The following is a 25,771-nucleotide window of genomic DNA, read 5'->3' on the forward strand; positions in this document are numbered from 1 at the left end:
GTCTCTTTACAGAAAGAACAGCTCTTCACATGACAACGTGAATTTTGCCTTCTGTATACTAACAGACTCACAATAAGCACTGAGATTGTTACCTCTTTCTCTGATCGCTTTAAGTGGTTGCACCTGTCCAGGAACTGATATCCAGCCATTACCCACTCCTTCTGGATCAGACTCTGAAATCCAGTAATTGTCCTAAAATGGGGATCCAGCATCACTTGAACAAGAGAAGCTACCATACAGCTCAAGTCTCTTCCCTCCTCCTCTGTTAAGAAAAATGGAAAGAAAATTACTACATAGAAAAACACTGAGAGAGAAAGGGAAGGTCAAGTGGATACTACATTATTCTCTGCTTAGGCTGCCTTCAAAATAATCCATGTTAGGAGAGTTCAGTGGATTCCAGCAACTCTAAAATATTATAGACTTTCAGCTCAATCAGTGTTTAATGGGAAATAATCTTTTATATAGGAATATTTTCCAGATAATAGAGCAGATTCCTCACACTTTTTACATTTCAGTAGTTTGGGATGGAAATTTTTCAAGAGTCCAGTCTTCTGTTCCCTAAGAACATGAATTTTACTACTGGCAATTCCACATGGTGACTCAGAAGTGAACAAGGGGAATGGGATTGTCCACCGCTGTCTGAAAAGGTGGAAAATATTTTCCTCCCGTCTGTTATAGCTGGTGTCTTTTTCAATAATGCCAGTAATATCTTGATATGAAAGCCAGCCAACGAAATCAGAAAAAAACTATACAACAGTATCCTTTTTTTTTTTTTTTTTTACAAATAGTTTATTGTCAAATTAGTTTCTACATAACACTCAGTGCTCATCCCCAAAGTGCCCTCCTCCATGCCCATCCCCCCCCTCCCCCCCACATCCATCAGTCCTCAGTTTTTGTCAGCATTCAAGAGTCTCTCATGGTTTGCCTCCCTCCCTTTCCCCCACCATTTCCGCCCTTCTTCTCCCCCTTGTTCCTCCGTCAAGTTCCTCCTAATCCTCCTATACGTGCAAACATATGATATTTGTCCTTCTCTGCCTGACTTATTTCGCTCAGCATAACACCCTCAAGGTCCATCCATGTTGCTACACATGGCCAGATTTCATTGTTTCTCATTGCCATGTAGTATTCCATGGTATAGATAAACCACATCTTCTTGATCCATTCGTCCGTTGATGGACACTTAGGCTCTTTCCATGTTTTGGCTATTGTGGAGAGTGCTGCTATGAACATTGGGGTACATGTGCTCCTATGCCTCAGCATTTCTGTATCCCTTGGGTAAATTCCTAGCAGTGCTATTGCTGGGTCATAAGGGAGTTCTATTGTTAGTTTCCCAACAGTATCCCTTATGATTAGATTGTAAAAGTCATCAATGAAATAGAAGCAAATCATATCATCTCATGAATGCAAGAATTTATTCCAGGAAAACAAGGGTGGCATCTGACAAAGTAACACTTCAGATAAATAAAATAACTGGCAAGAATAACATAATCATCTCATTAGATGCATAAAAAGCCTCTGTGTGATAGAAATCCAAAGTTCATTCTGGATAAAAACTCTCAGCAAACTAGGAAGAGTACTTTAACCTGATAACTTAGATAAGAGTCTAAGAAAGCGTAAAACCGACATCATTCTTTAATGATGGCAACTCCTGTAACTGAGCAATTTCCCACTTCTAAGTACCAACCCACAAGAAATAAAAAAGTATGTCCCCACGGCGACTTTTACATAAATGTTCACAGCAGCAGAATTCATAATAGCCACAAAATGGAAATAACTCAATGTCTGACAATGGGTAAATGTATAAATAAAATGCAGTATTTATAAAGGAATACTATTCAGAAATAAAAAGGAACAAACTGCTGATACATGCTACATGGATGAACCTCAAAAACATGTATGTTAAATAAAAGAAGAGGCAACAGATCACATATTGTCTAATTCCCTTTACATGGGACATCTCGGAAAGCAAATCTGGAGAAACAGAAAGCACACTGGTGGTTATCTGGGGCTGGGGCACAAGGAGTATTTTGGTGTGGTAAATAATTTATAAAACTGGGCTCTGAACTCTATACTCTGTATAGGTACTAAAATTTTTGATTTCCACATTCAGAATGGGTTTATTTTATAATATGCAAATTATACCTCAATAAACTATTTCAAAAACACATTCTAAATAAAGTGTTACTAAGATGCAGGCTTAGTATCTCTTCTAACCTTTTTGAATTATACAAATCCATCGAGACATGTGGTAAGTAGGATTTTTGCAATAGGATCAGAACACCCGCTGGCTGAGAGGAGAAATTACTGGATTGCAGGACTCTGAATTTATTTCTGAATTAAGAAACTCTGATGGCATCAGTTAACGATTACTTGAAATAGTAACAGTACTCTTTTTCCCCCCTAAGGGTTTTAAATATCTTTACTTTGCTAAAGTCTGTTAAATTTGACAGTTGATAAAAATACTTTTGTAAGCTTCAGTAGCGTAGTATATTCATAAACTATGCAACATGAAATATATTATAAAATAAGGTAGGTAGTACATGGTTTTTTAAACTAAATCAGTAAGCTTAGAAATTCTGTTAGCTGTTAAATATATTTAAATGATTATCCTTCACTTAACTGAAACATTTTTATATTGCACTTTACTCCTACTAAACATTAGACAAAATTCAGATAATTGGCTATTCTTTTTTTAATTTTTAAATTTTATTGAAATCCAAGTTAGTTAACATATAGTGCCAATTTAATTTTTTTTTTAATGTTTTATTTATTTCTAGGAGAGAGAGAGAGACAGCGTGAGCAGGGGAGGGTCAGAGAGAGAGCGAGTCACAGACTCTGAAACCGGCTCCAGGCTCTGGGCTGGTTGTCAGCTCAGAGCCCAACGCGGGGCTCGAACCCACAAACCGCGAGATCATGACCTAAGCGAAAGTCGGCTGCTTAACCGACTAAGCCACCCAGGCGCCCCTATAATTTCAGTCAATTTTTTGATACCCAACTATTTCTGTAGAGTCCTATCTAGCATATCCAGAGGGATTTAAGTTGAAATTTGTATGAATTCAAAATGTAGTAAGATTACATAGGAAGGATGGTCTGCCAAGACTAACACTCTGTATGACTGTCAGGAGCTGTGACCCAACCCTTCCCACAATACAGGAAGGCAGGCTTAACACAGGGCAGAAAACCAGACTCCCTTCTACCTGTGGTCTTTGTGGCAGAATCTGTAGTGTCCCAGGTGGGCTAGGAGTAGTGTCATCTACTTGCATGCGGACAGTTACCATGGTGGCTAGCATGGTGATCAGTATTTTCAGTAATGAATTACCTTGCAGGACTACAGACAGACGCTTGCTCTCTAGCACATACACGAGTTCTGCTGCATGTGTAAGGAAAGCCCTGAAAAGAGAAAGGGAAAAATACTGTTAAGAAAATAAAATTTCCACTATAAATATTTCTGTAAAAGTACTTGAAATCAAGCACATCTAATCTTTCGCTATACTGTGTTCTCAATAACCTTTGCACCTTTCATCAGCATTTAAATGACTCTTCAACAGAGTATGCTTGATTTTTCTATTAGGGAAATTCATTAACCCTTTTATAAAAAGGGTGCTGATGTACAGGACATTTTTGAAATCGCAAAACACAGAGATGGAGAAGGGGACACAGCTCTGCAGGGGCAGCATGAAGGGCCTTTGCGGTGATACAGTAGTTTGGTATTGTGGCTGTGGTGGTGGCTGCATGGATCCACACATGCAATAAAAATGCACAGAATACCCACCCCCCTCACACACATTGGTGAAATCTGAGTAAGGTCTATATATTACACCACTGTCAATTTCTTGGTTTTGATACTATATTCTAGTTATAGAAGTTGTTACCACTGGAGGAAGCTGGGTGAGGAGTCTGTGGAGCGCTGGACTGTTTGCATCTCCTGTGAGTCTATAGTTATTCAAAATAAAAAGTTAAAAAAAAAAAAAAGGAAAGTGGTTGTACAAACCTTACATATTCTAACCATCGAGTATTTTCCAGTGAAGACAACCATTTCTCTTCAGTTTCTTCAAAAGGCTCTGCAATAAATATGGTCATATTTAAATAAAAAAATATATATATAAAATGTATGTACACACATTTTTAGGCTTTTTAAACTTAATTTTACATAATCAATATCAGAGTTAAGTGATATGTCACAGTTTTTAGTATTTAGTTGGCTTTAAGGAAGTATTATGCATTTTCACTTAATAATATAAGTGATTATATTAATCACATATAATAAAATAATTATTATAACAATATAATCCTTTGAGAAGACATGTTACAGTTCTATAAAAAAAACAAAACAAACACTCCCCTGGTGGATTTCAGGGAAGTCCTGGAGAGTCTAACCACCTCTGCCTCCTAAGAGTCAGTGGTTCCCACCTTCCTGGTCAGCCCACCCCCGGATTCTGGCACTCCCTACTCACAGCCTCCTGACTGCAGACCCGCCCTCCCTGCTTTTCTCTTCCCTCCCCTGCTGCCAGAGCTGTTTCTCAGCGCATGGATTCTGTGAAGACGGCAGGAATGAGGGCACCTTCCTGCAGGGCTTGTACTGCCCTGACTCAGTCCTGCCTGGCCTGTCTCAAGACGTCGCTCACCTCACAAACTCCAGGCTTTAGTAACGTTCCGATTACCAGATGGTTGATGATAATTCATGTCACTGTGCTTTTTTAACACACCATGACTCTCTCCAGCTCTCCTTCCAGGCAAGCGCCCGCTCATCACTGCAGACTTGCCACATGGCCGCCTCTCCTGGCTCCCAGGTAACTAGGACTCTGTGCACACTTCAAGGAGGACTCACTTATGCCAGAGATGCTTTCATGTGAGTCATCCCCCGGGGCACAATGAAAGTGCCTGAGAAGCACTTCCTCAGACACACGTATTAGAATTTGAGGCCACACAGATTACAACATGGCTCTGTTTGAAATCCATGTCAAGTCCCTTATCTCAAAATATAACTGTGTGCATTGAAATCTTAGGAAGTTTGTCTGTACAGGTAGCTCACTGTTCTCCTTGGCACTTTCCAGAAGTATCTTACCATACCATTCATGATTTATTTCAAAGTGGTTTAACTGGTTTATTTTTTCCTCCAAAACAAAAAAACAGTTTACATTACATTTTCTAAGAGCTTCTGATACTGTCACACAAGAATATTACAATGTGCCTCTACTTAAATATATCTATTTCTATATTTTCAAGGACTATCATTTTTTCTGACATGCCTCATACAATAGCGTATCACCCATTCACTATATACATATATATATACACACACATATAAAATAAAAATGAAATTACCATCAACGCATAGGTGCTTAAGTTTTACAAAAGCCGCCTGTATTTCTTGGATATTAGGCAAGGTCTTATCCAAATCTGATTTGTAAACATCACTTCTCTGTGGATGACTTTTAGTTATTGCATTACAAATCCTAATGAAGACAAAATCCTTGAGTCATTCATTCATGCCACATATATTTTTGGAAGACCTATTATGAGCCAAGGCACTATTCTCAGAGTTGGAGATAGATGAACAAGACAGGATGGGCCTCTGCTCTCACAGGGCTTCTATTTTTGGTGGTGGTTGGGTAACCAAAAGTTAACAGGCTGTGGTGAATGCTGTGGGTGGCATAACTGAGCGAATGCAGGCTAGTTCAAGTCACGTGGTCAAAAAGGCTCTCCTGTGGCGATAATACTGAAGCCAAAACCCAAATGACTAGAAGTCATGCTTCTGAGGGAAAGTGTTCTAGGCAGAGGGAAGGTAAGGGCAAAGGTCCTGTGGTGGACACAAGCTTGGCTGTGGAGAAACACAGAGAGGGTCTGAGATAATATGTCTAAGGAGAAAGGCACGGAGAGATGTGATAACAAAGAGAATCTGTCCTACTTATGAAGACAGGATAGCTGAAAAAATAAAAGGAATTAAAACAATTCTCAGCTTAATAAAGTTAAAACATTACAAGTGCCACTGGCTTTGAGGGTTTAGAATGAACTCTAACCCAGCAGTGCTGCTGGCTTCCCTCTAATAGCAGCACCTCCCATGTACCCTCCCCCCCCCATCCCCCTCTTCCCGTGCATCTAACCAGCAGACGACATGGCAGTGAATACTGGGCTTGGACCGTGACAGGACAGATAGATCATTTCAAATGTGACCAAGGTAGATAACCCATCAGGGATTATTCAAATAACAGTCCTTTCCTGAAGGGTCATTTGAGGGTCACTTGTCAGTTATTTGCTTCAGCAAATGTGCCTTTCTTCAGTATGGCACTGGGGGAAAAAAAACTAAGATCTGGCTATAGCAATAACAGACTGTGATATATAATTTGAGGCTCTCTGAGCCGGTTTTCTAAGATCTGTTCCTTTGTTCCTCATTTATCTAGTAAGTATTGAATAAACATTCAACATCACAGGTATTTCTTGGATGCTGAATGTACAATGGTATGTAAAACATAGTCCCTTGAGCCCAAGAAGCTTAGAGCCTAGTAGCAAATACAGGCAGTTATCAAATTGTAACACATATATTCAATTAAAGACTGAAATAAGTGTTATGAAGAAAAGTTAAGAGAGCCATAGAGAATGTATAACTTGAGGGCTGATCTAATTTAGGAGGTAAAGGAAGGCTTATCTTCAGGAAGTGATGTTTGATATGAGAGATAAAGAACAAAGGAGTACAAGTGGGTGGGGCGGAGAGTGCTGGAGAATAAGCATGAAGAAAGGCAGCTCAGAAGGGAACAGCACAGGGGCGCCTGGGTGGCTTAGTCGGTTAAGCGTCCGACTTTCGCTTAGGTCATGATCTCGCGGTTCGTGGGTTCGAGCCCTGCGTCGGGCTCTGGGCTGACTGCCAGCTCAGAGCCTGGAGCCTGTTTCAGTCTGTGACTCCCTCTCTCTCTGACCCTCCCCTGCTCACGCTGTCTCTCTCTCTCCTAGAAATAAATAAAACATTTAAAAAAAAAAGAAGGGAACAGCACAGGCAAACATCGAACATCAGAAGATGGGAAAACCTAGGTAAAAGCAAAGTCCAGGGTGGCCAGGGCCAGGAGCCACAGGCATGGTAGTGGATGAGACACGGAGGGAAGAAGGGAAGAAATGAGGGCACCCTAAAACAAAATGGTAGGGGTGGAGCTGGGGTGGACACATACAGTTTGTAAGGTTTCTAAAAAGTGAAGTGACAGAATTTGATGCTGGACTCAATGTGGGGAAGGAGGTGAAAAGAGAATGTGTCCAAGAAGACTCCTGGATTTCTGAGAGCAGGCTGGGAGAACGTGTGGTGCTCATATGCTGGCGTCTGGTTTTGGACCACAGTGAGTTTAAAGGGCCTCTTAGACTTCCACATGGAAGATGTCACATTGGAGATAAAATCTGATGGTTACTAAAGCCATAGCCACAGGTAAACTTCTTTAGGAAAGAAATACAGAATAGGAAGAAGCAGTGGCCTGAGACAGATTCTAGGTAATGTCTGCAGAGGGCAGAGTCCTGGTAAGGGAGAGGGGCTTCAGGAAAGTGGAAAGAAGCAGGACTCAGAGGGCTTTAGGGAGACACTGAACAATAGTGATGCCCACTGAGAAATGCCTACTGCTGTAACAATGTGGAGATTACTAGTGACTTTAGCAGATGACGCTAAACTTGTATGTGGTAGCTAATTAAGACCACCATTTAGGCTACTGTGACTCTGTAGACCTACGACACACTGAACTACAAGAAAAGTCTGATTTATTCTAAAACAGCTCTGCTGGAAATCATCACACTTTGCAAATACGTTCAAGGCAACACTGTTACACCAAGACGTGAGGAATGTAAGAGTCTGGAGTGTCCTGTAAGTCAGAGAATTAAATTTTATTTATTATAACTTAAATGTTAATTTTAATATATTCACATTTCTTTCAAAATGGTGATTCTTGTATAGACTATATGCTAATTAATAAAACTTGCTACTTTCCAACTATTTTCAAGTCGTCAGGAGTTTAGTGTATTATTTCTGACAACTAAAAATGTCTAAAGTAACAATGAACATTTCTTGATTACCTCTGGTCGATTTTCCTCTGCTGCAGCACATCTTTTATGAGGGCCGTTCGCACGAGAGCACTGCCATTTGAGTGGCTCCAGCACCAGAACTAGGAGAGAAGCAGAGCCTTTGTGTCACCGGGGAGAAAAAGATGACATCGGTATGAATGAAATCCAACAGACAGTACTTACGGGCATCCTTCTTCCAATAAAAGAATGGGAAAAGATCTTTAGATCTTGGTCGGCTAAAGAACTTGGCACTACAAAGTATTCTGGAAGGCTGGAGAGGAAAAAGCAAACCGTGACATAAGAATCCTGTGCTTTAGGCAGGTAAGTGTGCTCTACAGACCCATATATAATTAAACATGTTTATCCCCATTTAATGTGCCCCCTACTTGGTGGCCACATGGTAGGCACCCTGGAGGACAAAGTTGACCCTAGACATCTCTGTCTGAAATACGTGTGATATGGTTAATTATCATGAAACTTGTATTTGCAGCGGGGGAAATATTCAAAGGAGACGTCTAAAACATTCTCCGAAATGATTATTAATCAAACTTGTATTCAGTTTCTGAAATATATCTACCTTTGTTCTCTATGGGTAAGGACTCAAGGCACCTAAAACCAAACCCTCAAATCTACCAAGAAGCTTAAGCTCCGGGGGCGCCTGGGCAGCTCAGTTGATTAAACATCTGACTCTTGGTTTCAGCTCAGGTTATGATCTCATGGTTCATGGATCCAACACTGTCAGTGGGATTCTTGGGATTCTCTCTCCCTCTCTCTCTGTCCCTCCTCCATTCACACTCTTTCTCTCTCAAAATAAATAAATTAACTTAAACAAACAAACAAAAAGCTTCAGCTCCTAATCTTTACTACCTTCTAACCTATTCCATTCCCAAAAGACACACAGACTCACTGACTGGACGGCAGTCATTAGTGGGCAAGCTCAATACACTGTAAGACAGCTTCCTTTCTCTTTTTTTCATCTTTAAGAGAGAATATTCATGAAAATATTCATGAAAACAGTTTTTTATTGTTTATTTTTAAGCTTATTTATTTTTGAGAGAGAGATTAGAGAGCAAGTAGCGGAGCTGAAATCAAGAGTCAGCCGCTTAAGGGGCGCCTGGGTGGCTTAGTCGGTTAAGCGTCCGACTTTCGCTTAGGTCATGATCTCGCGGTTCGTGGGTTCGAGCCCCGCATCGGGCTCTGTGCTGACTGCCAGCTCAGAGCCTGGAGCCTGTTTCAGTCTGTGACTCCCTCTCTCTCTGACCCTCCCCTGCTCACGCTGTCTCTCTCTCTCTCTCTCTCTCTCCTAGAAATAAATAAAACATTTAAAAAAAAAAAAAAAAAAGAGTCATCTGCTTAACCAACTGAGCCACCAGGCCCCCATTATGAAAGCATTATTAAAAATAAATATTCCATTCACTGTAACTTGAAAGTTATTAGAGAGCAGAGTGATTACTATTCAGAAGAAGTCACTTCCAGCTATAAATAAGGCTGTAAAAATGGAGCTTACCAAGTGGATATCATGTAACCTTCGTTAATAGAACAAACTCTCCATCCGGAAGCACCCGTCCTCTTGATTTCTCGGTCCCAGTCTGAGTACGTCTCAAAGAGTGGAGTCTTTTGGCTGCTGCCACCACCGGCCCCACTGCCGCCTCCTGAGGGTATTCCATTAATATTACTGGCTACAAGAAAAAGCAATACTATTAATTTTGTTTCAACGGTCACATTTCATCCCACATTCCCTCTCCTCTCTGGGCGCTTCCTCTGTCAGGAACATGCTCAGACGGGGTGTCTCTGCCAGATGCTCCAACTGCTCCCAGCAGTCCTGAGAGAGGCAACCCTCTTCTTGTCAAAAGAACTCATTTTCCTCATCCAGCTCCTTCCTGACTTCTTTAGCACCGCTGGTTTTTCTGTCCTTCTACTGGCTCTCTCTTCCGCATTCAAACACAAATAAGTCACCATGACTTTGAACAGACTTTCATCTGACCACACTGCACCACTCCAGCTGCCGGGCTATACATTTTCCCTCCTCCCTGTTACTGACCACCTTCCCAAATGATGAGCGATGCCTCCTGCCCAGATCTCCCTACTTATTTTCTCCTTCTCAATGGTCTTCCATCCTACCATTCCACAGAAACCATTCACGAGCCTCCCTCAGTCTCCTACCCTCAACTGTGGTGGTAAATTCAAGTCATTGCTCATTTTCTCCACATTGTGCCTGGAACAATGACTGCATCCAATAATCTCTGTTCTTGTCCAAATCTTTCATCCTTCTGATACTGATGTCTCAACCCTCTCTATGGCTCACTATAAAATTCTTGGTCTCCTAGATCAACTCAGTTTTCCTTTGATAAGCTCACAAGTGCTCCTTGTTCTCCACCAGAGGGCCACCCCATCTGGGGATCTCAGCAGAGTGCCTACACTTGAACTTCCTTAGCAAGGAGCCCTCTGTCATCAAGGAGAGCTGCTACCTGCCGCGAGATGCCCACAGCCTCAGGAGCCTGCAGAATGACCAGAGAGAAAGAGGGCATCACAGCAGTCAGTCTCATCTATCCTGGTGATCTAGAGTGACAGACGGCATGATCTTTTCTGGTCCCCTGTCTCACCACTGCAAGCTGCTGACATCCCTGACATGTGCTGCACTCAAACCAGCCTGGAGCCTGCCACAAGACATTTTCCCCCAAATCATGCTTTCATAATCCTTCATAACCCTTGCCCCAGATTTTCCCCTCATCCTCATTTTCCAACTTCCTCAAGCAAACCTACATGGTTTTACTTAAAAAGCCCTTGGATAATTGACTTGATCTTTATGTCCCATTACTGCCTAACCCTCATTCTCTCTTGTAGCTGCAGAAATCCCTCCATCATCCCATGAACACTCCATGCCCATTCCTGTGGACTATTTAACACCTGATGCAAGACAGGTATCTTCTGAGAACCTACCATGGGCTAAGGCCTGAGAATTTAAAAGTAAGGTTTTATCTCTGTCTTGAAAGCACTAACAAGACAGAAGAGGGTGAGCTCAGCACCAGTCACAGTGAGGTGGACATACGAGTGCAGTACAGAGGAGTATGCCCCAGTACTCCCTGGAGACGAAGGCTGGGGCAAGAGAGGCTTCAGGACTTGACCACAACTGTTCAGAGTCCTAAGGAATGAGCCAAACATTACCAGATGGCTGGTGAGGAGGTAGGCATGCTGGGCAGAGCAGAACACAAAACACATGGTATAATTGTAAAACACGAAGGAATGAAATACAGTATGCTAGAGCTTTAGGGATGCAAGGGATGGGGGAAGAGAGGCTGGAAAATTAGATGGGGCTGAGACTCTTAGTCTGTGCTGCCCCAAATAGTAGCCACTAGTAACATATGCTATTTAAGTCAAAACAAAATTAAATTGAATTAAATTAAAAATGCAGTTCTTGGGGCGCCTGGGTGCCTCAGTCGGTTAAGCGTCTGACTTTGGCTCAGGTCATGATCTCACGGTTTGTGGGTTCGAGCCCCATGTCGGGCTCTGTGCTGACAGATTCTGTGTCTCCCTCTCTCTCTGCTCCTCCCCTGCTCACACTCTCTCTCTCTCTCTCAGAAATAAATAAAACATTAAAAAAAATTTTTTTTTTAAATGCAGTTCTTCAGTTGTACCAGCCACATTTCCAGTGCTCAAGAGTCACATGTGGCTAGTGGCTCCTATACTGGACAACACAGAGGATTTCCATCCCTGGACAGTGCTACTCTAGATTAGAAAGGATTCTGTGTGATTACCCAGTGACTGATTTTAGCGGGGCTTGTTTAAAATCCAAATGCTAAAGCTAAGCACGTAGCTGGCCTTTTCCGCATCCAGAGCCTTCTCCAGAGTAGGTCAGGTACAAGAACGTATGAACAGAACTTGGGAGTTGTAATCTCTCCAGGACACAGAATGTTCGTGGAATTTCCAGGCAATCCTCACTTTACACAGTGTTCCAGAGCATCAATAACCACAGAAAGCTATTCAACATTAGACTATCATAATTCATCATATGATCAAATTAAAGGGGAAATAACCCCCATATTATCAGTTCAAAGTGCAGGAAAATATCTGGTAGAGTTCAACACCTACTCATAATTTAAAAAAAACTTTAGCAAATTGGGAATAAAAGGGAATTTCCTTACTTCATAAAGGGTAATTACCAGAAACACACAATAAACATCATCTTCATCAAATAAACATCATCCTCATCAAAACCCGGAACAGAAATGATGCTTGCTATCACAACTACCATTCAACACTGTACCAGAGGTCCTTGCCACACAATGAGATAAACATAACAGAAAAAGAAGTATAAAGAACACACTCAAAATTTTCAAAGAGCAACATAAATAGTTTGGCAGGATACCCTCAGCTAGGAGTCTAGGACCAAATATCTTTGAATGTTTTGACGTTACAGACTTTAGTAAGCCAGGCTGAGAACATACAGTTTATGAGATTGTTTCTCTGTCAAGATTTAGTCTCAAGATATAACTAAGACCAATTTACTAAACATCAAGCGACAGAAACTATGAGATACTACATTGTTTATTATTTTATAGGCTTGGGTTGCTGAAACCCTACCTGTTAAAAACCAGGACTAGGCTGTATGTTCTACATCTTCTTCAGGGAGAGCTTATTAGAGAATGTGTAGCAGATGCTCAACCTGGCACTAGAGAGTCTGGAAATTCTAATGCTTTCCAGAAGTCCCAAAGGTCTGATGCCTGCGGCCTGCCCTACCAGTGGATTACTAATAGGGGTGCAGCAACAGACGGGCAAAAATTAGTCATCTTAGGGAGATCCAGCTCCCTGAGAGTTACCTGAGTGAAGTCTGAGGATAGCTCGTTAGCCAACTCAAAGTGAAACTAGATAGCGGGCATTTCTGACCTTGGCTATATTCTGTGATACTCAGAACTCTAATCTCAGGCTGTGCTGAAATTATCAACAATAGTTTCCACGAAATTAGCCCCTTCCATATTTAGAATGGCCTCAAGCAACAAAGACAATAAAAGTGGTCACAATATGAGAAGAAAGACTATCACTCTGATGATACTGCAGGAATTAGAAACCATAGGGTGAAAAGGGTAAAAACAGAGCTGTGATGTTAAATTCAACAGAGTCAATGAAGTGAACTTTGGGCCTTGGGTGGGGACAGGATAGCTGCATTTCTAAAAGATGCAGGAGGCTGGCCAGGAACCACTAGTAATCAAGAGACAGGAAGATCAATCACAGCCCGGTATAGCTACACTAAGAATCTTAAAAGAACTGACAAGCAACAAACTTTAAAACTTTCTACACTGTTTCAAATGGACTATGTACTCTGTAAGTGGCTTTCAAATAAGCATGTAATGGAAAATCTAACACTAAAACTTAAGTTCATAAAAAGGATAAAATTATAAAATAAAATCAATCTTGAAGTTACATCCCAGCATTTGCAAGCTCGACGTCTGCCAGTGGAGCAGAGGTGCCAACACTGAGGCTGCAGATAACATCAGGTTTTCACTTCCTCAGACCAGAAGCATAATCTGACATCTTATCAATTTTAACACAAAGATGAATCTGTACTTTGGGGACATTATTTGCCCAATAATAACCTGACTGATGAAAGCAGGGTCCTTGTGGTTTCTTTCAAGTTAAAAAAGAAAAAAATAGACCCACTGTTCTTGTTTGTGCCAGCGCCTCCTGTGGCGTCATCGTGCAGGAATGTTCCAGGCCTGTGGGTGCTACACATCATCCCTTCAGGATCCTCACAGGAGTACTTGGGTGACTGCTGAGTTTTCAGAGATTTTTTTTTCACATAAGTGATGCCCAATGTGAAAGAAAACCTCAGAGTGTCTAAGGCCCTCCATAGATTCTTTCCTTAGGTAACTGCAGGGGACATCCTCTAACTTCAGATCTTATTTGTGGAAACAGCTTTGTCACCTACCTGCCTGCAAAAAGGACTTCTTTATTCTTTAATCCAGTCAATGAATCAAGGTGGCATCCAGAAGTTCAAGAGTGGATTAGTGGGCATCTTTCACTCACAAATTAATGAATTCTGACTGCAGTGTGTGGAAATTTCAGGCTCCTTTTGATCTTAAAGATGCAATTTATGCTTCTGCAACAGCACGGAAGGATATTAAAGGATGTTACCCTATGAGGAATCTTAACAAAACTCTGGCCAAGTGTTATGTTTATGAAGTACCTGTCAAAGGAGGAGGTGACTAAAGGATATCATATGAAAAGTGGCCTTGAATATTTTAAGTATGAATTATCAAATTTTATCAACAAACTATATGTAAGAAGACCTACAGACCTGATTGATGTAAATAAGAAAACCCAGTAGAAGGGATAGGGGTTGAGCAACTATTTAAAGTATTATTAACCCAGAGATGCCCACAAGGAATGGATGAAGAAAACTGAAAAGTAACTGAGGCAGGCATCAGGTTCCCAAATGCATAATGAAGTTCACTGTATTTGTTGAGCTCAAGTCATTATATCACTGCAGAAGTCATGCATCTATACCCTGGACGGAATCATTTCTACTAGGAAAAAAAAATAGCATCAAGAATGGATCTGCATCGTAAACAAATTTAAGTGGGAATCAAAGACTCTCTCCTACAATCTTGGACCTCTCAAAATTTGCATTTCAGTTACTCTCTTGCAACTTTGGGTAAGGATCTTATTGAAGATAACCTTGATGATGATGGTCTGTAACTTGATGACGACCCAAAGAAACAGTCACCTAACAAGTAGAGCAGGATCTATGACACTTTATGTTTAGGTAGTAAGAATTTTATAATTTATATTAAGAGATAAACTTAAAAAGTTCATTGTACTGCTAAAGCCTACGTTACGATTAGTTACATTTTGATAAGAAAAATTAAGTTACAAACAGTGTGTCATCCAATTTCTATAAATATAGTATATATATATATATATATATATAAAAGCTACAATTTCTATACTGTTTACAAGTATTTTTTAAGGGAGTGAAAATACAGTTATACCATATGCATCTGCAAATACTATGTACAGTTCCTACATCTTAACGCATTTACGGTATAGGCATACTTGAATTGCTTTTATTATGTAGATTATTTAAATTACAATGTTTTGAGGTAACAAAAGGAAAGACCAGTACAACTAATAGTGTGTAAGACCTCACTCCAGACCATGCTGGGGTGAACTGATCTTTTGTTACAAATACGTAACTGATTCACTGGTGGGAGAGCACGTGCCTCAGCGGTCACTAATCCACAAGAGGCTGATATGAGACACAACCTCTTTGTTCTTCCTCTATCCTTTTAGGAGATTTTTTTTTTAAATGGCTGATTAAAATTACATTTCCATATTAAAAATGTACAGAATTACACAATCATCTGGAATTCTCCCTGGCAATGCCATCACACTGAGTGATGTGATCACATGTTCAGCATATGAAGAGTACTAATTTACTTGTACAGAAACTGCCTAGAATATACTTGTCCTTTGGACAGATGCTCCTCTTCCTTTCATCAGTCTTACTCAGAAATACAAAGGCAGTATTTTGATGATCTTAATGAAGTCCACTGGAATGCCTAACGACTCTAGTTTTGGCATGAAACCACACCATGCCAGAAAAGATCATGCATTTCAAATATCTTTTAATTTTCTGCCAGTTTTTTTAAGAGATAAGATTACTTTAATTCAAGCTACAAATTAAAAATGGGGAGACGGTAGATCTTTCTTCACCATAAAATACAAGCCAGTGACTGAAGATAATATACCTGATGTGATTCTTATAAGCCTATGTTTACAGCTCCTTGCAGATTCTCCCTGCTCACTTTTTAAGAAATAATCTAACAAATATTGTCTCTTTTAGTATATAGCGCTCACTTCTCTAACAGTTATGAAGTTCATAATTCTATATTCACTAAAGCCCATGTACCTGGAAGCCTCTGACAAACATAAGGATAAAACTTACACAAAGTAAAGTTAGTCACAATATTTAATATTTTCATATTTACCTGAATTGTGGTATTTTTTCCCAACATATTCAAATGCAAAGAGTAGCTGGAGGTCTGTTGGCTGGGAATAATGAGCTATTGCAAGGCATACCTAGGAAAAATTCTACATTTAGAATTTGATTTTAACACACTTATTTAAATGAAAATGTACAATAAGGCCTTGATTACTGGAGCATCATCTTGGATGGGGCAGTGATGATACTTATTTACATGTTTTTTCTCTTGACCTAGAATGTGAAAGAGCTCCTAAGGCCAGGTATCTCATTCACTGTTGTGCCCCTAGGACACTATTTATAATCTTTAGTGAGTACATGGTAAGTATTCAGTAAGTGTTTACTAAGTTGAATTTTAACAGGAAAGTAATTTTATTCAAATAAATGAAATGTGAAACCTAGAGAAGCATTCTCTAAAAAGGCAGTGACATATATATGCAGTCCTAAGGAAAGGATTGAAAAAGTTTCATTTTTGGTGGACTATAATGACTTAATACCAGCAATCTGGAAGGCTTAATGTAAGGTATGAAATTTTAACATTCATACCCTATGGATTTAAGAAAAGATCTAAACTTAATAGAAAAGCTACAATCACACCAAAAAAAAAAAAATTAGCAAGAAACCCAAAAGTACAGGATGGCTCAAAGATGTACATTTAAAAAAAAACAAAAAACAAAACTGTGTTTAAGGAAATGGTTCTAGACTATGCCTAGGGTGGAGAAACTGTAGGATTCGGAATCAAACAGATAGGGGCTTACATTGTAGGTCTACCAAACACTTGCCACGTAAATGGTACAAAAATAGTTAATCTCTCTGAGCTTCAGTTTCTGCCTCTGTGAAATGAGATAATACCTATGGCTGGAGTAAGGATTAACAATCTTAATGCACGCCTGGCTCCTGGAGAAGCTCTACACATGGAAATATGGTTGGTATTATTCCCAACTGCTGCTGGATAGAAGGACGGACAGACAGTGCTCTATGCTTACAATGACCTGGACTAGACTGTAGAAGAAAACACTCTTAAATGAACAGAGCGGAAAGAAGAAGTTTAAGACATATGCAAGGAGAGAAGAGGAGATCTTATCTAGAAAGATTAAATATCACTTAGAAAGAAAAGCATTAAGCCAGAATGATACAGTTTTGACAGTGAGCAAGCAGAAGATTTTAGTTGTTAGTCCATTTCCATTAGCAGTGCTTGGGATGGGTTGATGCAAATTTCTACTAACCAGTAACTATGGGTCAAGTTCTCATTTAAAAAATGTTTTAAAAGTCTTCTAAAGCCTTCTACAGTCTTAGTAAATTAGAATATATATACAAATAAGAGGACAGGGTTTATAATTAGTTTTAGTTCCAACTAAAAACAACAATTACAAAAGGTTCCTGAAGCTTTTATATAATATCTCAATTTTCTCAATGACTACAAGGAGAGCTTTCTATGACAGTCCCACTTAACGCAATGAGAGAGAGAAATCTACATTCCCATCCCCGAACTGTCCAACAGTCTTCCTGAAAGAGCCTCTTCTAGAAGCAGCAAGACTACTGCAATCCATACCTTGAAGTCCTCACCCCTTCCTATTCCTCTGGGCACTATATTGACTTTATGAGTTTTGTTGCACTTTTTTCCCCAAGATTATCTTTCATTTTTGTTCCATTTCTCTGCATGACTACAGCCATATTCTTAAGCCATACTCACCTTTCAACATCTCTGTGGGCTTCCCCACATTCTAAAAAAAATCCACAATGCCTAAGAATTCTCTTCTAAAGATAAAATTTTGACCATCAGCTTTGCTTCCAGGATAACCTGCCATGGTACCCAGATACCTGCCTAATAAATGCAATCTTCCCATTCTTGATTCTTCACCAAACTGGTTCTCCTTCACCAGACATCCCTTCCCTTCCCAATATTCCCTCAGTGGTCTCCCATCAGAGAATGATGCGCCTGCACAATACCATGTCTGTCTCACTTGCAGTCACCTCCTCTGCCACACACTGCTCAGGAAATCCTTCTCCACTGCTCAGCCAAACACGCTGTCTCTGAAAGTACCATCTCTGTTCAACTCGAATCTCTTCACAGGCCTTACCAGACAGAGCTGATTTCCCAGTATTAACTGCAGAAACGCTTCTATTCTCTCTGAATAACAGAAACTCTGATATAAAGTGTCTCTTCACTTAGCGATGTTTTTGTAGTTGAACTTTCAAAGTATTCATGAATTAGTTTTAAGTGTAGATAAAAAGGGCACAGGGGTTCTCTGACTTCCACCATTAAATTCCATTCCTCAAGGGTAGATGCTACATCTCTCATTCATTCAACAGATATTTCCTGCATATCCACCATGTCCAAAGCCCTGGGGCTGCAGCAGTGAACAACAGAGACACAGATCCCTGGCTCACTACACGTATATTCTAGGGGGGAAGACAGACACAAAACAAGATAAACAAGAAAAACCGTAGTAAGTGAGATAATTATAAGTGCTAAAGGAAGAAAAAAGTCCAGCAGGGAAGGAAAATGAAGTGTTATGGTGAGGCGAGAAGGAAACAGGTTAATAATTTAGAAAAGGAGACCAGGAAAGACCTCTCTGCACAGAGCTGAGTGAAGACCTGAAGACTTCTGCATTTTTGCTCTGCTTCGTAGTTTTCTGAGGGTGCTTTGAACATAACAGCAGCTGCACTAAGAATACTAGTTGACCAAGTTATTTACTAACATAGTAAGGAAAAGTGCTCTAAGCCAAAGAAACGAGCATATCACGTTCTCTAAGACATTTAGAAAGCAGCCACAGGCCTTGTTTACATAAAAGAAATTCACAGATCATTGATTATGAAATATGTTGTTTATGGCCACAAAGCAAAAACAAAGCCTATCTGCTAGGCAAAACCCAACACAGCCCAATTCTAAAAAGCCCTTAAGAATAACACAACATCACATTTATAATGGTTAGGAAACAAATGGGTATGTCTAATAGCATCTTCACTTAACGACTATGAACAATCTCATGAAACAGAAACTGTCTAATCACCTGCACGATGGCTGATTAGGCAGGGAGGGGGCACAACTTGAACTAAAGCCTGTGCTCAGTAGTGTCATTAAAAGGTGCATAATGTATTTCTATGTAACCTAAGTGAGGGGAATCTTTGGGAACCCAGATAAAGGCACATACCACCTGCATTTCTGGGGTATATTCCTGCTGTTATGTAGGACACTTTGAGAAGAGAAATAAAGCCAAGATTCCTCTCCCTCAAGCGTTTTCATACACGCTCTTTAAAAAGATTATGTCCACATTCCTAGCTTCCGTCACTGAGAGTTTTCAAAGACTTAAAAAAGTAGGTCTCATTTTCATGTAAAACTATTCTAATTTTGCAATGTACTCCATAAGCATTAAAAATTTTTATAAAACCTCTACATCTTTAAAAACTGCTTCTGAAAATAGTTCATCTGCACTGGTTATTATAGGGAATGAGAGTATCTTGGTATTAAAGACAGTGAATTATGGTTAATATTTTATTGAAGGAAAAAAGTAAACTACTTCTAAAGTGATTTTTGGACCAAGTCTGATTCTTGTGGACAGAAGCCAGAAGTACCCACAGCTGGCTTCTCTTCCAAGACCAGCCGGGGGCGCAGCCCTGGGAAAGCTCAAACCTTATCAAGTTCTAACACACTGGCAAACAAAACCGGTTTCCTATATTTTTTGTGGTCTGAAAGCCACCAAGGAGTAAGTCTCATATTCAAGGCAAAAAAAAAATAAAAATAAAAAATAAAAAATTTCAGGAAAGGCCAACTTATTCTTTAAATCTATAGATGGGCTGAATTTTCATTTCTAGGAAGTATGGTTGAACAAGTAGTTCACAACCAACTATTCTGAGAATAAAGTGGAGACAAACGGCAAAGATTTCACTTGCCATTTTATATGTATATTTTTTGTAAGTGATAAATCACTGAAAATTGTTTAAGTGATAAATCAGTGATTTATTACTTAAAACATGAGGGGCATTTTTTTTTTTTTTTTGCCCCTGTTTTGAGCAGAGGTTCTACAAAAGGAAATAGTGGCTCCAAGTTGCTTTGAGGCTAGGTGTCCAATTATGTGTTATCAAATTCCTTTTTTCTTTATACAGATCTGTCCCAAATATCCTTATTTACTTGTGACAGGCCAAGGATAATGAGGATGAATGCTAATGGATGCAGCATCACAATGTCATCTAATTTTGTCATAACACAATTTAGGCAACACTAACTAGACTACCAGAAGGCTATAGAGCAATATTTAACAAAATGTGAACCAACTTAGCATTCTTAGATTTTGTATGTCAAACAGAAATATAAATGCTTTTGGTATTCAAAGCTAATCAGTGGTTTACCCACCAATGAACTCTGAACATACATCTTGAAACACTGCATTTTAAAATGTGCATTTTAAAACAACTTAAAAGATCAGAGCATTTGTAGAGAAAATTTAGCATTCAAAGTTTCTGGGAGATAGAGTCAAGCTGTAACTTCCCAACTGGTAGCTAATTTTAGATGAAAACTTGTTCACTTCAAATAAAAGATTTATGCTAGAATTCTTGTTTTTAACTCATTAAGCCAGCAAGCTTTAACAGCACACATGCCTCAACCTCTCTGTTTGAAAACGTGTAAATTACAGAAAAAATTCTTTATGTCCCTACTGCCTCTAATTCTTTTTCCTGCGCCCTCTTTCCTCTCAACATGACTGTTCAAAAGACAAAAAGAACATTTCCTTCAGGCCTGAAGTTACATCCTTTTAATATATTAAGACAGTGGGGGAAAGGATTTTTGCCAGAAATCTTGTTTTGGGAAAAGGCATAAACAGTTGGACTAGGTTATTTTTTGGTATACGGTTCAATGTGGCCCCCTTCATCACTTATCAGCAGTACGACAAGGGATATTCTGAATTTCCAGAACACTTATCTGTTTCATTCATTTGGCAACTCCTAACTTACATGGAAACACCTTTTATGTCACTACTTTGTACCACTATTTAATTTACATTTGTTCACACTCTATCTTCTCAACTAAGCACTCTGCTTCACACATCAAAAATGACGAGCAAAGAGGCACCTGGGTGGCTCAGTCAGTTAAGCATCCAACTTTGGCTCAGGTCACGATCTCATAGTTCGTGGGGTTTGAGCCCCACATCGGGCTCTGAACTGAGAGCTAGCTCAGAGCCTGGAGCCTGTCTTCCGATTCTGTATCTCTATCTGACCCTTCCCTGCTCACAGTGTCTCTCTCTGACTCTCAAAAATAAATAAAAAAACATTAAAAAAAGTGACGAGCAAGTGTATACTAGAAGGCTCAGAATTATTCCAAATTATTATGATTTCCAATTACTGAAATAGAGTCATCTGAAAATTATAGTTGAGAGCGAGGGGAAAAAAGGAAACTTTCTAAAAGAGTATTGGGCCACTGTATCAATTTCTTAAAAAAAAAAAAAATCCTGTCATAACTAAACCTCCCAAGTTCTATGGTGTCTCTATTCTTGAAATGCTACATACATCCTGAAGTTGAGGTTTTCGTAAGCAGATTCTTGATGCTTTGATTAAATTACACACATATATTTAAGCTCAAGAAAGTAACTCAACTAAAATGTTTTATATTCAGTCTACTACCTATTTCCTCCTGAAGTCTTTCCATATATGGGTGGGCATCTCAAATTAGTAAAATGCCAAAATCACAACCTGTAGAACTGAACAGCTGAAAGGGGACTTAAAAGCTATCTAGAGGCACCTGAGTGGCTCAGTCCATTATGCATCCAACTCTTGTTTTCGGCTCATGTCATGATCTCATGGTTTGTGGGATTGAGCCTTGTGTTGGGCTCTGTGCGGTCAGCACAGAGCCTGCTTAGGATTCTCTCTCCCTCTCTCTCTGCCTTCCCCTGCTCATGCTCACCTTCTTTCTCAAAAATAAAATAAACATTTAAAAAAAGCCAATCTAACTGACTTTTCGAAAATGCAGCATGCTGATAGATGGTTTTACAGACTCTACCTGAAAACTTTTAGCCATAGAGCACACCATCACCTGCTAGATAATCTAGTCCCAGTGGTCCATCGTTTTCAGATATTTATCTTATTATGCTTGCCTTCCTGTGAAGAAACCACCAAAGTGTATGAAGACAGCTGCCTTAAGAATTTTTTGACAGCCTCATTTTGAGATCAACAGAAAATTCACTGCAGTAAGTCTACTAACCATGGAAAACAAATGCACCCATTTTTTTGGTGGTGCAAAAGCAGTCTCATTTCTTTCTTTCTTTTCTTTTTTTTTTTACTAATAGTTTATTGTCATAAAGTGGTCTCATTTCTGCAAGAAGGTTCCACTTCACTAAAAAAACTGTTCCTTCATCCCCAATGTGTAGAAGCAGGCTTCCCTGGAAATTCTGTTATTCTCCTCATTTGCTGCAGCATATAGACTGGACTGGCAGGGCAACAGGTCCACCAGCTTCACTTGTTGGCCAAAGCCAAATGTGGGATAAAGGAAGTGGGAATTTCTGTCCATGAATCCTACTCCATGAGCAGGCAATAAACATCCCCCAGAACGCAGGAGAAAAACAAAATCAATGAAAAAGTCCCTAGTTTTTAGCTGTTCCTCTGAATAGCACTCAAATTAATTCACTATGATTTCTTTAAAGCACTAATAATTATTAGGCCTCTCCTGTAACTATACATTTACCTAACCCTTATGTGACTTAAATCTAGTCTTTAGTTCATTGATAAAGTTCTTAAGTATTTTCTAAAGTTCTAACCAAGAAAGAAACTAGTTGGTAATGCTCTTAATGTAAAAGATATACTAATCTCCACATCACAGTTTTTAGTATTTTAGAAGCTGAAGGAAAAAAACAACAACTATACATAATATTTTAAAGCAGCCGTAAATTAGTCCAAGGAAAATAGTCCTATTAACATTCTTGGCTTTGACTTTACTTAAGGAGAGATCTGATAACTTCCCCTAAAAACAAAACAAAACAAAAACCTCTTGATCAACTGAGAAAAGAGAATTTCCATACAGAACTGATACTGGTAAATATAGTGTGAAGCCCAGAACTTGATAAAGCTTAATAGTATTACCTTTTTGGCACTTTCAGGACCTGATTCATCAAAGCGAAATCTCACAATTCTGAAATCTTTACAGTAAATAATTAACTCTGTTGGATTAAATTTCAATTTCTGGTTGGGACCCAGGACTTTCTGCTTCCTCTTGTGGTCATTTACTAAAAACAAAAAAAATAAAGAAAAAATGTGTAAAAATTCTTTCTTGTTACCCACTCTTTCATACACTTGAACAAATTATTACTGAAAATAATTAGGCTACCCACCACTTAAGCGCTGCTTCTCTGGAGTCTGTCATATTTGTCTACAATTTCTAGAGCTTTGAGAGATTGGTTTTAACTTTGCTTTTAACTAGATTTTAAATGATCTTTGCACAAACCACCTAGACACATTTAATACTTAAAGTTTTAATTAAAAAAAAAAGACAAATACTTAGAAAATATAAAAAGCTATGTATGCTATATTTCCTTTTAAAAATATGGGGCGTCTGGGTGGCTCAGTGGTTAAGTGTCTGACTTTGGCTTAGGTCATGTTCTCACGGTTCGTGAATTTGTCAGCTGTGCTGACAGCTCAGAGCTTGGAGCCTGCTTCAGATTCTGTGTCTCCTCCTCTCTCTGCCTCTCCCCTGCTTATGCTCTCAAAAATAAATAAGTGTTAAAAAAATAATTTATTAACTACTCTCTCTTTCATTAATGTTCTTAGGACTGAAAAAAATTGGGGAGGGGAGTAAATCTACAGAAATAAAATTCCAACCCAAGTATCTGATTCTTTAAGCAATACTTCTTGAGAAGAATCAGCTTTTATGGACTGAGTAAAGACTACATACCTGTGACAATTTGCTCAATACATGTTAAAGGGACATCATGCTCACCAAGAAGAAGGTTTCTATAATGGAATTTCTGAAATAAAAAATTATGTTCACATTAAGTCTTTCCCCAATAACCTCAAATGGTACTAAGAGCCTTACTTTTAAGTGTAATAAGAAACTGTGATGTCTAACCCTAAAAAGGACAAAAAGCTTTTGCCTGCAGAGCTAGGACAATTCTAATGATGGAGTATCCTAAAACACACTTCAGTTGTAAAAAGGAGAAAGAAACGCATGCTATGTTCACATTCTCTCCACCTTGCTTTTCAAACTTTTAAATATGAAATGAGGTTAAACTGTACACTACAATCATTATAATACCCAAGATATATAATATTACCAATCACTTCATAGACAACCATTTACATGTCTAGTTTTGCTTTAACTGTCATTAAAATAATAAAGAAAAAGGGACTCTTAAGTCCTCAGATTTTGTCTGTACAAAGGAGAGTTCAGAAAATCACTCTTTAGAAAGTACTCTTTTTGGGGTGCTTCGGTGGCTCAGTAGGTTGAGCATCTAATTTCAGCTCAGGTCATGATCTCACGGTTTATGAGTTCAAGCCCTGCGTTGGGCTTTGTGCTGACAGCTCTCCCTCTCTCTCTGCCCCTCCCCTGTTCATACTCTGTCTCTCTCTCTAAAAAATAATAAATAAACATTAAAAAAAGAAAGTAACTCTTTTAGAGCAGTAATTCTACTAGAAATAATCTTGAGGCAAATTATAGCTTGTTTTTTTAACTTGTGAACAAGCATTTTATATTCATTTTTAAACTCTGAACATACTTGATACTATTAACCTGCTATCAGTAGAACTCTGGCTTATTTTGCCTATTAGTGGTATCAAATGTAAGCTATTTCAAATATATGCATCTCATTTACAGTGAAGTCTGGGGCCAGAGATAAAATGAAGCCAAAAACAAAGGGGAAAAGCCTCGTCTACAGCCAAATAAACAAGTGTGTCTGCATACTGGTATCTGTAAATGCCTTTAGTCTAAACATTCCTACAAAATTGTGCGAAAAACACACAAATATACAGTAAATATTTTGGTAAATTAGTGAATGACTGTATGAAATATACTTAGAGTAAGACATTAGTTAAAAGTTCGCAATTACTATCCAATTAATATCCAAACATTTGAATAGAGAATAATTACTATTATAAATAAAATTCCAGGGGTAAAAGTATTTAACACTTTACACATCAAAATAGAAGAGCTGAGGAAAAGTACAGAATTTTCAAGTTAATCAAATGAACATTTAAACTTTTAAAAACCAAAATTATACGGAACTACTGGTTTTCAGTGAGACCATAAAATGGCAAGATAAGGATGATTAAAGTTTTATTCATATTTTTCTTCATTCTAACTCTACTAGAAATTCTGAAACTTCAAATTAGAATTTGATGTTTCAGAAAAGGAATTGATTAGATAAAAATACTACGAAATGTATAAAATTTGCTGCACTTACACAATTATTTGCTAAATAATTAAAATTTTCTCTTACTACTAGTAAAAAAAGGATATCTTCACTTTTAAAAACAGTTCAAGAGGGCGCCTGGGTGGCTCAGTCAGTTAAGCGAACTGACTTTGGCTCAGGTCATGATCTCACGGTTCGTGGGTTCGAGCCCTGCGTTGGGCTCTGTGCTGACAGCTAGCTCGGAGCCTGGAGCCTGCTTCAGATTCTGTATCTCTCTCTCTTTCTGACCCTCCCCTGCTCATGCTGTGTCTCTCTCTCTCAGAAATAAATAAAAAACATTAAAAAATTTTTAAAAAAAGCTTTAAAAAAAGTTTAAGATGTGGAAGAAAGAAAATAAAAACTCTTATTGAAAAGGATACATAAGCAATAATCA

The 25,771-nt window shown here is 38.9% G+C and overlaps 1 protein-coding gene across 3 annotated transcripts in view; it reads right to left on the bottom strand.

Annotated features, from left to right (window-relative positions):
• The window catches only part of MTMR10 (myotubularin related protein 10), a 55,482-nt gene that overhangs the window by 9,191 nt on the left and 20,520 nt on the right, over window positions 1-25,771 (bottom strand). For all 3 annotated transcript variants that reach the window (XM_039217187.1, XM_039217188.1, XM_039217189.1), the window contains 10 exons: window positions 23,886-23,958; window positions 23,078-23,220; window positions 16,017-16,107; window positions 9,539-9,710; window positions 8,215-8,302; window positions 8,044-8,132; window positions 5,326-5,456; window positions 3,992-4,061; window positions 3,320-3,390; window positions 93-262 (listed from right to left, as the gene is read on the bottom strand). In XM_039217187.1, coding sequence (XP_039073118.1) covers window positions 93-262; window positions 3,320-3,390; window positions 3,992-4,061; window positions 5,326-5,456; window positions 8,044-8,132; window positions 8,215-8,302; window positions 9,539-9,710; window positions 16,017-16,107; window positions 23,078-23,220; window positions 23,886-23,958 — 1,098 coding nt within the window. The remainder of the gene's footprint in view (window positions 1-92; window positions 263-3,319; window positions 3,391-3,991; window positions 4,062-5,325; window positions 5,457-8,043; window positions 8,133-8,214; window positions 8,303-9,538; window positions 9,711-16,016; window positions 16,108-23,077; window positions 23,221-23,885; window positions 23,959-25,771) is intronic.

This window comes from Hyaena hyaena, unplaced genomic scaffold (genome assembly GCF_003009895.1).
Source record: "Hyaena hyaena isolate Hyena2069 unplaced genomic scaffold, ASM300989v1 scaffold_670, whole genome shotgun sequence".
Lineage (NCBI taxonomy): Eukaryota > Metazoa > Chordata > Mammalia > Carnivora > Hyaenidae > Hyaena > Hyaena hyaena.